This window comes from Rhinatrema bivittatum, chromosome 17, assembly GCF_901001135.1.
Source record: "Rhinatrema bivittatum chromosome 17, aRhiBiv1.1, whole genome shotgun sequence".
NCBI classification, from domain to species: Eukaryota; Metazoa; Chordata; class Amphibia; order Gymnophiona; family Rhinatrematidae; genus Rhinatrema; species Rhinatrema bivittatum.
Genome location: NC_042631.1, coordinates 9,066,787 through 9,082,247, shown reverse-complemented (window position 1 = coordinate 9,082,247; position 15,461 = coordinate 9,066,787). Strand labels below are relative to the sequence as shown.

Below are 15,461 nucleotides of genomic sequence, written 5' to 3'. Positions count from 1 at the left end.
TATTTTAGCCTTCATCTCAAGATTCATTTTTAATCCAGACCTCAGTTACCCATCAGTCTGTAGTTTATTCATCCAACTCCCCTCTCAGTTCTACCCCATCATATAATGAATCTTCACAACACTCCCAGGTAAAAAAAAAATGAAAGCGCTCCTGATTTGGGATTCATGGTGATGCTCTTTTGTGTTGCATTTTCTTGCTTAACTGTCTCTGCTAAGCTAGGTTTTGTTTCATCGTGGAAACTTTTTTACTTTTTTTTTTTATCTAGAAGTTTTTCCTCCTCCTCCTCTCCCTTTTTTTTTTTTTTTTTTTTTGGCGAGGGGGCTTCCAGCTCAATATGAACCGGGGCCAGGATCCAGCACTATGAGCCTCTATTCACAACTCCCTGAGATTTACTATGGACCAGACTGCAGCTCCCTCTAGAGCCTGTGGACCCTAAGTCTGGTGACTAAGTGTTGCCCCTGAGTGATTGCAGAGACTCCCATGCTGTGTCTGTGGCAACCCCAGGAATGGGACCCAGCTCTGAGACGCTTTTCCTTATGTTTCGCCCATTTCAGTTGTTGACCTGTGTATAGATAAAACCTGTTGCACTGTGAGGTAACTCAGGCCCTCACCTTGCCTTGCTAACTATACTTGCATTTCCATTATGTGATTTCCAATCTCTAAAAATCCACAATGAAGACTAAATTGCTTATGTTAAATTTGTAATTGTTTGACTCCTGTAAAAATAAATAAAGTACACTTATGCAATCTTTTTTTAATAATGAATAGAAATGGAGACAGAATCTCATAAAGATTGCCTTTGTTTTATTTACTTTGCCTCTCCGCTTCCATGAACACTGCCAAGTAATTTTATTTTATATTCAGGAGGCTGTGAACTTTTAATAATAGGCTTAAGCCATTTTTTGAAAGTAAAATCTGTATTAAAAAGGAAAAAGCATGAGTGTAAAAGTAAATCCTTTTATTTTGAGTGGTTTAATAATACCTTAATGCCAGAATCCCCAATTTCAAATGCATATGGCTTGCTCACAATGTAAGTAGTGTTTCTTTCAGCAGGAGAATAATTTTATTTACAACAGTTTATAGGTCACCAGTCTGAATGGCTTGTCCTTGGCAGATAATAAAAAGAATCAACATAAACCAAAATGTACAAAAAGAAATAGATTTTGTAGCTTATTTCTCCAGCTTTACTGTTCCCCTAACTCTCTTCTGGAGGTTTTGACTCTTATCCACTGATTTTTAATGTGATCATGAGCCCAAAAATCTTTAGACATCAAAGGATTGCACTTTGAACATTAAGCACCAAAAGCTTCCAACTTTCTGCTATAGTTTGCAATAAATGTGCTTTCTCTTGCTCTCTTTGAATGCATCTGCCAGCCTAGTGATTTAAGGAAGCATCGTAGAAAGGTAACTCTGCGTTTCTTTACAACTTGTACAGTATATGCACTGCTGCCCTCTGCTCTGTTTGTATAAACTGCATGCTTCTGCCGGAAAGTGAACTGCATGCCTGGCTCTTAGCTGTAAGACATGTTCCTTTGGATTTTCTTAGACTGAGGATTACTGGGAGCCAACATAGTTAGAATCATCTCCAGACACAATTTGGGGATCTTTCATAGAAAGTTTGCAATGGATTTTGTCTCTTGGGAACAGCAGAGACCTTTTTAAAGAAACTAAGACCTCTGTGCTTGTCCTTTTTTTTTCCATGCCTTCCATGTTGAGAGAAGAACTTGAGATCAGGGTTTCCAGGTTGCTGTAAAAGTCCTGGTTGAGTCAGAATCTTTTGACGTTCCCGCCCCCCCCCCCCCCACCCACACGCACACACTTCTGTGACTTATAGATAGGATGAAAGTTTGAGCCCCGGTTACGGTCATGCTTTGCATTTTTAAGAAAATGGCTTTAGGACGTTTAGCTTCCTAGTCAGCTGTGTGAGGCTCTAAATTACATTACTGTTGCTGATTGCTTGGCGTTTCGTTTCTGTGGAAAACGAGCTTACGGAATTTAAAGGGTATAAATCTATACCACGTATCGGTGAAATAGGAGTCGCGTCAGATCACCAGCCCTCCAGCGCCACGCTTTATTTTGCGGTAGCTGTAAACCTGCCCCTCTCCCTGGCTTCCTTCCAGTTGATCATGAGGTAATGGTGAGAAACCGAGGAGGCCCCTCATTCCTGCCAAGTCCCACGTTTAAGAACTATTAGTGTGCCTGCCATTTTATTCTAAAAATAGCAAGAAACAAAAGGCTGGGAATGTTTCTTCTTCACTAGACTGAGCACAGCAGGTTCATTGCAGGGGACCTTCTGATAAGGAAAGGACTCTGCCAAACAGAACTTTAGGTAAAAGGCAGGACAATAATGCATTGCCTTAAACGTTCAAATACATATATCTTTTTATTTCTAAATATGAAATCCGTTCTGAAGAGTAACTAGTTACAATTAATAAGATGATTCTTAACAAACCCGCATTGCAGAGGTATTCTGTGTATATGTGTGGTGAAGGATATTTGCAGTGTTTGACCTGTTTCCTCTGCCCCCGCCCTCTACAGTCCCCGGTTTCCAGAGACGACATACGGGATGACAAAGCCACGATAAAATGCGAGACATCGCCACCCTCTTCCCCTAGATCTCTGCGACTGGACAGAGTCCACAAAGGAGCTCTGCATACGGTCAGCCACGAGGACATCCGGAAGTAAGTAACCTGAATCGTGAAGAATGTGCAGCATCGCCTGTGGCATTTTTAAAAATCCAGCACATGTCAGTAGATGCTAATAGTCTACGAGCCCTTTTTATTTCAGAATAGGTAGTGCAGATCTTTTTACTGTAACTGCTGATAACACGTTTTCCTCCTTGCTGTAGGACTGGCTTTTGGTCCTGTGTAAAATAACTTTGAAGGCTGTGATTTTTTTATTATTTTTTTTAATTGGACAAAATATTAGGTAATCTTGCACTCCTGCTTGGGAGACTGAGGTGTCCCTCCTTCAGATGTCTCTGTAGCTCTGAGGAGCGAGAGTTTACACTTAGTCACTCTTTTCAAATGGATGTATGCCGCTGTCGTAGAGTTTATCTTCTTAAATGAAAATACTTACTTTATGTTATAACAGAACCTTGCCTAGGGAGCAGAGTTATAGTCTGGTTTTATTTATTAAAATGTTTATATACTGCATTATCTAAAATTCTAAGCAGTTTACAATAAAACATACTTCTGGACCCCGGAGGAAGCTTTTTGCTTCCTCCGGGGTCCAGCGGTGAACTTGGCCTGCGCGATCGGCGCTGAAGCCCGTCGGGGTAAGGCCTCTTGTTCCGCTCGCCCCGTTCGGGCTCCTGCGCCGATCGCCGGCCCTTCTCTGCAGCAGCTCTCTCACCTGAAGGACCGCAATCACCCGATTCCCTCGGCATCGACCAGGGCCGCGAGCCCTCGCTTCCTGCCGGCCTCCACGAGCCGCGAGCTTCCTACCGGCCTCCACGAGCCGCGAGCCCTCGCCCGGAGCCGCCATCACAATACATAGAAACGCCCACGAAAACGTCGCGGCGGTGACGTCAGAGGCGCGACAGACCGGCGGGGTATTTAAACCGCCGCTCTCCCTTACCAATTCCTTTGCTTCCTCCGGGGTCCAGCGGTGAACTTGGCCTGCGCGATCGGCGCTGAAGCCCGTCGGGGTAAGGCCTCTTGTTCCGCTCGCCCCGTTCGGGCTCCTGCGCCGATCGCCGGCCCTTCTCTGCAGCAGCTCTCTCACCTGAAGGACCGCAATCACCCGATTCCCTCGGCATCGACCAGGGCCGCGAGCCCTCGCTTCCTGCCGGCCTCCACGAGCCGCGAGCTTCCTGCCGGCCTCCACGAGCCGCGAGCCCTCGCCCGGAGCCGCCATCACAATACACAGAAACGCCCACGAAAACGTCGCGGCGGTGACGTCAGAGGCGCGACAGACCGGCGGGGTATTTAAACCGCCGCTCTCCCTTACCAATTCCTTTGCTTCCTCCGGGGTCCAGCGGTGAACTTGGCCTGCGCGATCGGCGCTGAAGCCCGTCGGGGTAAGGCCTCTTGTTCCGCTCGCCCCGTTCGGGCTCCTGCGCCGATCGCCGGCCCTTCTCTGCAGCAGCTCTCTCACCTGAAGGACCGCAATCACCCGATTCCCTCGGCATCGACCAGGGCCGCGAGCCCTCGCTTCCTGCCGGCCTCCACGAGCCGCGAGCTTCCTGCCGGCCTCCACGAGCCGCGAGCCCTCGCCCGGAGCCGCCATCACAATACACAGAAACGCCCACGAAAACGTCGCGGCGGTGACGTCAGAGGCGCGACAGACCGGCGGGGTATTTAAACCGCCACTCTCCTTGGCGTCGCGCGCACGAAGGAGCGAGACAAAGGGGCCTGCCCCTTTGTTTCGCCCCTTCGGTTCGCCCCTCGCTTTCCCCAAGCAGCACCCCACCAGCACCCGACTAGTGCTCACCCTCCATCCAGCGCTCTGCAAACAACCATCCAGCGCTCTGCAAACAACCATCCAGCGCTCTGCAAACAACTTCCAGCACTCTGCAAACAACCATCCAGCGCTCTGCAAACAACCATCCAGCGCTCTGCAAACAACCATCCAGCACTCTGCAAACAACTTCCAGCACTCTGCAAACAACCATCCAGCGCTCATCCTACAAACAACCACCCAGCGCTCATCCTACAAACAACCACCCAGCGCTCATCCTACAAACAACCACCCAGCGCTCATCCTACAAACAACCACCCAGCGCTCATCCTACAAACAACCACCCAGCGCTCATCCTACAAACAACCACCCAGCGCTCTGCAAACAACCACCCAGCGCTCTGCAAACAACCACCCAGCGCTCTGCAAACAACCACCCAGCGCTCTGCAAACAACCACCCAGCGCTCTGCAAACAACCACCCAGCGCTCTGCAAACAACCATCCAGCGCTCATCCTGCAAACAACCATCCAGCGCTCATCCTGCAAACAACCATCCAGCGCTCATCCTACAAACAACCACCCAGCGCTCATCCTACAAACAACCACCCAGCGCTCATCCTACAAACAACCACCCAGCGCTCATCCTACAAACAACCACCCAGCGCTCATCCTACAAACAACCACCCAGCGCTCATCCTACAAACAACCACCCAGCGCTCATCCTGAATTCTTCCAGCAAGCAGCTAACCAGCGTTCTTCCGGCAAGCAGCTAACCAGCAAGCAGCTAACCAGCGTTCTTCCAGAGCCCCAACCTCCCAACTAATTTCCTCTCATCCGAGCCTCGCCCCATCGGCCCCCCAGCTACTCACAGCGACAGCCAGCTAACCATCCATAATGTCTCCAGCTCTTCCAATACCAACGTTGCAACACCGCCTCCTACCTAAAAGACCATCCACCAGACAAGCCCTTCACAACAACTTAAAATCACTCACCCCCATTCTGATTGCACCAATCACCCAGCTGTTAGGCCTCACTTTCTTTTCACTCTCACTCTTCAATGCCCAATCACTAACAAAAAAATCCCTTATTTTCAATGACTATCTCACCGACGCCAAGCCAGATATTTGCGCTGTAACAGAAACATGGCTCAAGCCCTCAGATACAGCTTTAATAAACCAACTCCCTACGTCGACCTACGACTTCTTCTCACTCCCGAGACTGAAAAAAAGAGGAGGTGGAATCCTTCTAGCTACCAAAAAAAGCCTTAATTTCACCCAACACCCATTCACTTCTAACACAAAACTGGAAGTCGGTTTCTTCACATCCAAACATCTTCAAATCCTTCTTGTCTACGCCCCCCCAGGGCTCTTAGAAGCAGACATCTCCCCAATCCTCGAAATCACCACCACACTCATCGACCTGGATTCTCCAGCAATCATCTTAGGAGATTTCAATCTGCACATAGACAATCCTTCACCATCTAATAGCTGCGTAACCCTCCTCACAGCCCTGTCAGCAATGGGATTCCAACAATTAGTCAACCAACCCACTCACAAAGCGGGGCATACTCTGGACTTAATCTTCAGTAACAAAGGCATTACGACCACATCAAATTTGAAGATCAAAAAAGTACCTTGGTCGGACCACTCTCTTATCTCTACCTCTTTCGCTTTGAAAGAAACCACCACTCCTAACATCCCTTCACCTTCATTCCATTACAGGAGGCGATGCTCCCCAGATGATCTTAACAACCTGTTGGAGTCACAGCTCCCTCTATTAGATCTCACCAACCCAAACACTGCCATTCGCTCCTGGAACAATATAACAGAAAATATAGCAAATAAGCTCTGCCCTTCAACTACAAAAAAATCTCACACCAATGCCTCCAACAGACAACCTTGGTTCACCAACGAGCTCAGAAAACTAAAACAAAGCTTAAGAAAGAAAGAAGCGACTTGGCGTAAAACTCCTTGTGACTTCACCATTTCATCATACAAATCCACACTATACCAATACAAAGCCCTCACTTCAAAATCAAAAAAAGATTATTTTGCATCTAAGATTCACAACCTGGTCTTTGATGCTAAAGCCCTCTTCGCTTATGTATCCAGCCTCACTCAAACCATACCGTGAGAAATCCCCGGCGACATGGCACAATCCAAAGCTGAAGAACTCGCCCAGTTTTTCCAAAATAAAATCAACAATCTTTTAACTCAACTGCCTTCCAATTCAACGGATGCCCTCCCGACATATCAACACCCGTCCATCATAAACTCCAGCCTAAACACTTTTGAGCCCGTCTCTTCCACTGAGATACAAACCATCCTGAGAAGAATGAAACCTTCGTCTCATCCTGCAGACCACATCCCCACCAAACTACTCCTATCTATTCCAGACTCAATAGCCACATCATTGACAAACATCATCAACTGCTCTCTAGCCCAAGGATCCTTCCCAGATGATCTCAAAATGGCCTCAATCTCACCACTCCTAAAGAAACCAAACCTTGACCCGAAGGACCCCAACAACTTCCGCCCCATAGCTAACCTCCCATTCATCGCTAAGATCATGGAAAAACTAGTCAACTCTCAACTTTCAAACTACATCGAAGACAATAACCTCCTCTTCGCCCCACAACACGGATTCCGAAAAAATCGAGGCACAGAATCTCTCCTTATCTCTTTGACAGACCATCTCCTATTGGGCCTCGACAAAGGAAACTCATTCCTATTGATCTTGCTAGACCTATCTGCAGCGTTCGACACTGTCAACCACGCCATCCTCCTAAACCAGTTGTCATCCATAGGAATCTGCGGCACCGTCCTTTCCTGGTTTAAAACCTTTCTCAACAATAGAGGTTACAAAGTCAAACTCCAAAACAAGGAATCCTCAAGATTTGACTCTGCCATAGGAGTCCCTCAAGGCTCCTCATTATCTCCGACTCTATTCAATATTTACCTTCTCCCTCTATGCCAACTTCTCACCGACCTCAATCTAAAGTTTTTCCTATACGCAGATGATATTCAAATCATCATCCCTATCAAAGACACATACTCTAATACTCTTGTCTACTGGGAATCATGCCACCAAAAAATCAAACAACTACTCAACAGTCTACACCTCATCTTAAATTCCTCCAAGACTGAGATCCTGCTCATCTCGCCTGAAAACAACACCAACAACAGTATACTTCCTACCAATCTTCCTACCACACAAACCAGAGACCTAGGAGTGATAATAGATAACCGGCTAAACTTCAAGGCCCACATCAACAAAACAACCAAAGACTGCTTCTATAAACTCCAGGTCCTGAAAAGGATAAGACCTCTTTTCCACGCTCAAGATTTCAGAACGATCATCCAAGCAGTCATATTTTCGAAACTGGACTACTGCAATTCCCTATTGCTAGGTCTACCTTCATCCTACTCCAAACCACTACAGATGGTTCAAAATTCAGCTGCCCGTATCCTGACAGGCGCAAGGAAAAGAGACCACATTTCACCAGTCCTGAAAGAGCTTCATTGGTTACCCGTATACTTCCGCATCATGTATAAAGCCATAACTATCACCTATAAAACTATTCATCAACTCACCACTCTCGATCTCCAATTCCCGCTCCAAGTACATAACTCTACTAGACCTACCAGAGATGCTTACAGAGGTTCCCTCCTGGTTCCCCCAGTGAAAACGACCAAACACATTACCCTAAGAGATCGTGCCACCTCCACAGCTGGCCCTCTACTGTGGAATTCCATTCCTACAGACCTCAGACAGGAGCCCTGCCTCCCAACTTTTAGGAAAAAACTTAAGACTTGGTTATTCAAGCAAGCTTTTCCGGACACAACCCAATGACTCCCAAAACACCTTACCATTTGTATATAACATTTGTATACTACATTTAAATTGTACATTGTTTAACCATTTCTATCCTCTCTTCTCTTTTTCCTTCTCCAAGTTTGGCCTCCATTGTTAAATGTAACTGTACCTTCTGTCACCTCAGTTCTGGTTCTATGTTTTTAAGTTCTATGTATTTATTGCACCCCCGTTCTATGTAAACCAGCAAGATATGTTTTCATGATTGCCGGTATATAAAAACTCTAAATAAATAAATAAATAAATAAAACTTAAAAAGTCAGCATTAAATGACAAATCCTACAACAATGATCAAATACAATCTTCCAAAATGAGATGAATGGCAATTTAAAAAAAAAAAAAAAAAAAAAGTCCGACAGTTTTTGAGAAACTAGAAGATGCTCTTCTAAATTGGTTTTGACTTGCTGGTTAGATTTATGGGACACCATAAGAGTACAGAAAATGAGAATCTGAAAATATTAGAAAGATGACTCTTGCTATGTAGGTATTTACTTGTCACCTCTTCGCTTACATGGACCATTATGGCCGCTGCTATTTTATTTATTTTTTTTTAATAAAATTTGACAATTTTAGAGCCGTGGTAGCCATTCTGCAAGATTTGCATATTGAGGCAGCATTCGGCAGCAGGTCAAGGGAGATCAGGCTTAGCAGAATGAGTCAGTTTCTTGCAGTAATTTGCATATTTTGTGGCTGCATATCACAGTTGTAATTTAACAATTATCAGATTTTGCATTTTACCAATCCTGACACTGTCCCTGTATCAAAACAGAGATCTGTAGCAGTTGTTGCTGCTGATCTTAATTGTCTGTCCTTCCACTTATCAAATGTAGGGCAAAGGAGGGAAAAACAAATCAAAACTTTACTTAGGCAAACAAAAGCAGGTGGGAAGGCACCTGTCTCTTATATCCGTACAATTTCGTTGCTTTGAAAGATGAAGACTGCCAACTGCAGCTTCAAAGCAGAAGCCAATGTCAACTGTGAGCAGTTGGGGTTTAGATAAAGTGCGATGTAAAAAGCCCTGGGTGTGGGCAGTTGACTTGCGCTGCATCAACTATCTGAGCAGTGGCTGAATATGGACTCACCAGCAGTGTCCAATCAGATGATGTGGATTCACCAGCAGTGTCCAATCAGATGATGTGGAAACTGTCACATGCTGAGCAGCTAAACATACAGGGCCCAGGATTGAAAATGTAACATTTATTTAAGGTAATCGAGTAAGACTTATCCGGTTAACTTAAATGGGATATTCAGCGGCACGGCTATGCTGCTGGATAAGTTAGAACTGCAGGTCTAGCTTAACCAGATGAGACTGAATCGGTCTGTTCCCTGCCCATGGACTATCTGGATGAGGGACATAGCTGGCTAAGCAGTGTTTCAATATTGACCTCACAGGGACTATCAGAAGTCTAAACCCCCCCTTCACATTTTGCTGTTGGTGTCAGACTTGCATGCATTTAAATGAAGATTTTTCTTTTCTGCTGATCAACATACCATATGCCACACCTTTCAAAGCCAAAAAGCATATACATACCCAAAAAATAAAAAAAAATCCTATTCAATGTCTCCACCCCGAGTGAACAAGAATAAGCACCTTTTAGCAGCAGCTGAGTGTCTGTTGGGATAGGCCTCCACCAATTTGCATGCCTGTGTTTGTTGATATTGGACCATTCTTCAGACTCTTGCCAGGTTCTTTGGGAAGTGTTGGACAGCAAACATCAAGTCATGCCACAGATTTTTGATTGGATTGAGGTCAGGGCTCTGACTGGGCCAGTCCTGGGCGTTTGGCTTTTTGTTCCTTAGCCACTCCGGTGTAGCTTTGGGTCATTGTGCTGAAACTTGAGCTTTCAATCCAGTTTCAGCTTTCTTGTAGAGGCCTCATTCTTTCTTCTGCCGTGACAAGTGCCCAAATCCCCATAACATGAGGCTGCAGCAGGTAGTGAGTTCTCCGTTGGGTTTGCACGAAATGTAACTCTTTGAATGCAGGCCAAAAGGACATAGTTTGGTTTTCTCAGACCACAAAGTTTACCATATGGCTACAGTATCCCCTGCGTGTTCCTTTGCTTAATTCAGGGTGAGCATTCTCTAGTAGTGGCTTCGTTTCATCAAGAGCAGATGCTGCATTTTGAAATTGCTGACTAAAGACCTTTTGTAGCCCTGATGTGAGTGGTTTGATGTAATCATATTGAGCGCAAGAAGCTCCATTGTAAAACTGCTGACTTCGCTATAAATTTTGTAGCCCTGATGCAGCTTTGATGCGAAATATTGGTGGGTTTTCATTGTGAGAGCCATGTGAAACAAGGGCTCAGTGCAATGAATTGAGCTTTACACTGGCTGAAATTATGGTGAGACCAAGAGCCTAATGCAGTAGAGTGAGCTGTGTACTGGCTAAAGCTTTTCTTCAAAAAATTGAAATCTGGACAATGATGTGCTGTTCTCTGGAAGGATAGTTTAACATCTGCCAAAAGCCTGCCTTTAAACTTTTGTGGTCAAACCATAAAAATACACAACTATGGTCATATGGTTGAATTCTGACCTAGTAATAGTTTCAAATCAAATGGTCTAGTTGTTAGCCAGATGGCCCTGGGTTCAATTCCTGGCATAGGAACCAGATAGAAATTTTAATTTTGGTCATTGCATAAAATAACAAAATTGACAGTTTGTTAGAATTTAAAATTCAAATTTTGTATTGACAAAACATTTTCAGTGACATAGATTGTACAAGTTATGAATTTTGTTTGCATGATTCCTTGCATGCTCCTTGTTTGATGTTTTCTCTGACAAGTCAGCATTTGGATACATATTTTGACTTGATTAGTATGTAAAGATTTCCTTTTGTGGTTGCCTCCTTGTTCAGTCATCCAGTTTGGAAGTATGGCCTGAGATGAGGAGCACCTTGGTGGTGGTACCATACCGCTTCTCTTCTTTAATGGTCTTGACTGTGCTTGGAGGAATGGTCAATGACAGCAGTTTTTATGCCCATCCCCAGATCTGTGCCTTTCCACAACTTTTGGCCCAGAGTTCGTTGGTGCTCATGATTGGGTCTTTGCTTTGAAATGCAGTTACCCAGCAGAGGGAACCAGCAGGAACTGCTGAATGTGTCCTGTCGTCATGTGAATCACTGCAATTTAACACAGTGATTGACCATTGCTATAGAAGTAAAGAGAGGTAGACTGTTACCCAACCAAGCTCTTCCATATTTTTATTTCTGCTTCATTTTCTAAGAAATTCTGGAATATATTTTTCACTTGGCGTGTGTGGGTGCATGGAACAAACAGTGCATTTTGCTTCCAGGCTACAAGGCAACCAAAGATGAACGTATTGGAAGGGGTGAAGACGTTCTGTAGCAACTGTATTTATTGAACTGCAAAAAAATGGGTGTTTTGGCTGGGTCAAGGAAGTAAATTACGCATGTATTTTTTGATTTTTCAAACATAGGCATTTTCTTTTTTTTTTTTTTTTTCTTTTCTCAACCATATCTGCAGAGATAGCAAAGTACATGAGTACTTTTGTACCTGCATGAAAGCTTGTTTGAAACTGCTAATACTTTTGCAAGTACAAAAGTACTTAATACTTTGCTAGGCGGGTTGCTGAAAATTGCTCCTGCATGCAAATATTCAAAAGCTTTTATAGGGGAGACTTGGGTGTGTTTGTTTTATTTTCCCTGATTCAACAAGGGAGAATTGAAGATTCATTGTTTTCTGTGTAGAGATTGGAAGTTTTTCTGTTTGAAGCTCTACAGGGTCGCAGGATGGACAGGGAAGCAATCCTAGCAGTAGCAATAGCAGCCAGGATTCCCTTAACAAAGCCACGAAAAAGAAAGGCATCAAATCCTCCATCGGCCGCCTCTTTGGCAAGAAAGAAAAAGGCCGACCTGGGCCAGTTGGAAAAGATTCAGCAGGACAAGGTTGGTGGCTTTGTTCTACAATGCAGCTTGTCCTGCCTGTCCCATCTCCCTTCCTCTCCCAGCTTTGACTTGTCAGTACTGTGCCCTGGAGATTTACTGTTTTAACTGGAAATGATTCTTGTCAAAATATAACTGACATGGGTAGATGTTAAGAGACTCAAACAGCCGTGAAAAGGAAGAACTATTTGTTAAGAGTATTTTCAGATTCATCGGGTGAAACAAGGGTGGAGAAATGTTTAACTTTCTCTCTCCCACCTTAAACTTTGTGCTAATGAAAATTGTATTTGACTGTTTTTTGTGCCATTGACTCTACTAAATGTGACTACAAAGGGCAGCCATCTGAACAGCAATGTAAAAATAGAAACAACCTGAAAAACAGAGAAATAACTTCTTATACACCTAGGCAGTGCAATGTAAAATTATGGTTTCCTGTAGTAATCAACAGGGCTCCAGAAATCTATTTGCCAATCCCCTTATTGATTCATGTCTGGTTACCATAGGCACCGTGTCCTTCTAAAAAATACACATGCAGAAGTACACTGTTCTTTCAATTGCAAAGCATCAATTTTATATGTACTGCTAGGAGAAAATTCTAAGAACTTTTTCAGGCCAGGTGTCTCATCTGAATTTCATTATAATAATTTGATAGGAAATACCATATTCAGGGCCTAGAAAATTAGGTACTCGCCATACTCCTCCCCAGAATAAATGGATATTACTACAATAATGCAACATCTGCAGCAAAGATCCCATTTCCAAACAAGACCACAGCTCGCACCAGATTTCATCAACCGTTTTAATGTCTGTATAACAGGAAAGAGAACCGGACTGAGTTATGCTAGCAGATAAAGATATACTCCGTTACATTCCCAGAGTTCTCCCCAGGGCACATGATGTGCTTCAGTATTGAAGTCATGTTCATGTTCCCAGATTTATGTAGCCCAGTATTACTAGGGATCTAAAGATTCCATAGCGTCTAGTAAAGTGCTGAAGCTCCTTGGCCAGTTAAAGTTACAGATTCGAAGAAATTCAGTGTATTAAATCATGTAATGGCACAGTAGTTAGTTTTAAACCATGATCACGCTAAATCTCCTTAAACTATTGAGACTCTAAAAGTTACATTTTACAGCAAATTCTGGGAAGGGTAAGCGTTTCCCTTCCTTGAACAATTGACCCATAATGCATATTCCCAGTGACTGCTAAAGAGGCCAGTCTTGAGCAGCTGACCAACCCTTCAAAGAGGTTTGCTTAGATCTCCAGAGTACCTCTAACAAAGAATCCATACTAGCATCCCATTAATAAGAAATGCATTCATGAAATCTGGTCCCTTTGTGCCTGTCAATGTCTTAAGCCCTTTCTGCTGCTAACCACATAGCATAATGGCCACGTTATTCTGTTTCACGCAGCCATAACGTCCCTTGACATAAAATAAATGCCTGAAAACTTCTGGACAACCCATGCTATGTTCTGAAATTTTATATTTCTAAAGAGCAGTTCTGGGGGGTTTCTTTGCCCATAAAAATGTGGATGTTAGTCTGTCAACATTAAAATCCCAAGGGGAAAAATACAGGAATCCTACTCCATCTGTAGTTTATCTGACCATTCTTATGGATTCTAACTTGTCCCACTGTATTTGACCACTTTTATATTAAACCTAACCAATAAAAAAAAAATAATAATGCTGGTGCTGTTTTCTTACCTTATCAGTGTTTGCAGTGTACTTCTGGTATGCAGAAACTTGAGAGTGAGGGCTGGATTTAAAGGAACTGAAGTCTAGTAATACGTTGTATCAGAGAGGATCGTGCTGTAAACAGATCATTTTTTTGTTTTGTTTCTTCATTTTTAGCAGGTACACCAGAAATGGATAATTCATCTCCTGATGCCTTGGTACTTAATAAGTTGGGAGGACAGGCAGAAAAAAACAGAAAGCTACAGAAAAAGTGAGTAGCGTTAATGCACATTTTCTAAATCTGCTTTTCTCTGAGGACAAGCAGGATAGAGGTCCTCACACATGAGTGACATCAGATGGAGCCCAGATGCACAAAACTTATGTCAAAGTTTCTAGAACTTTGACTAGGCACACTGAGCATGCCCAGCACGCCCTACATCACACGTACACGTGGGGTCTCTCTCCAGTCTCTCTTTTTCCACAGAATTGTAAGCATTGTAGTGTGAGTGAGCTCACTTTGGCTGTTTTATGGCCTTCTGGAAAACTTTTTCTCACGTTTTTCAAGGATTTTTCTTGTTGCATGGGTCCCTCTCTGTGCCTTCCCATAGTGTCTCCTAGTCGGGGTTTTCAGCGATACAGGTAAGTTTCCTTTTGCGGTCAATTCCCCCATGACAGCAGTGCATCGGTGCCTCCTGGCCATCCATGTACCGCCGTCATCTTCCATTAGTGTCACTTTTGTTTTGTCTGTCATGGTCACATCCAGTTTTCGGCAATACCCCTGGTGCCAGAAGACCATGTCCATTTATGGATCCACATGAGACATGTGTCCTTTGCCTAAGGTCATCACATGAAGTCTGAGGTTGTCGCTTATGCACCCAGATGACCCCGAAGGGATGAGGACTTTGACTTGACAAAATGGAGCAACTCTTCAGGTCGAAGAAATCTGAGCCATTGGCATCTGCTTTGGCAGCATCTACATTGAAGGACCAAGGAGCCATCGACATTGGCGGGTCCATTGGTTCTATCTGACAGTAGACAGGGGTGCTGGAGACAGACCATCAATCTCTTCCAGGCTGAGGATGTCAGGTTCCTAGTTATTGGCCTCTGCACCAGTGAAGGACCAGGCTGAGCATCAAGGAAGAAGCATCTCCACCAGTCCCCCATCAATGCACGGGGATGCACCGGCTTTTGCCACGATGCCTTCGGCGCGACCCTGTGGCGAGGAGTGCCAATCCTCAATTGGTGCCGGGTATCCACAATGGTCTCCATCAGTCCTGATGCCAGTCACTGATCCACCTCAGAGATCCAAGGAAGATTTGGATACCCCTTCTTCCTCCCAGTTGGTCTTGGCATCAGCAACATTCAAGGAGGAGCTGGAGCATTGAGTCCAGCTAGCGGTGGACCGGGCGGTGCAGGGTTTCGGTCTTGTGGCACCCAGTGCTGCCCATCCTCATACCACTTCTGAAGAAGCTCAATGTGCTCATCGGTGCGCTACCGACTCAGTTGGCATCTGTTCCCATGACAGGATCAGAGGCCCCTCCCCTAGCGATATAGTGGTCATTACCGGTTCCTCTGAGGAGAGAGCTCCACAGAGACCAGCAGAGACACCAAGG

The 15,461-nt window shown here is 44.5% G+C and overlaps 1 protein-coding gene across 15 annotated transcripts in view; it reads left to right on the top strand.

Annotated features, from left to right (window-relative positions):
* Window positions 1-15,461, top strand: part of PPFIA1 (PTPRF interacting protein alpha 1) — a 92,668-nt gene that overhangs the window by 52,762 nt on the left and 24,445 nt on the right. For 11 of the 15 annotated variants that reach the window (XM_029582641.1, XM_029582626.1, XM_029582628.1 and 8 more), the window contains exons 17-20: window positions 9-128; window positions 2,540-2,682; window positions 12,007-12,179; window positions 14,026-14,119. In XM_029582641.1, coding sequence (XP_029438501.1) covers window positions 9-128; window positions 2,540-2,682; window positions 12,007-12,179; window positions 14,026-14,119 — 530 coding nt within the window. The remainder of the gene's footprint in view (window positions 1-8; window positions 129-2,539; window positions 2,683-12,006; window positions 12,180-14,025; window positions 14,120-15,461) is intronic. The other 4 variants (XM_029582636.1, XM_029582635.1, XM_029582640.1 and 1 more) reach the window with 1 other exon arrangement.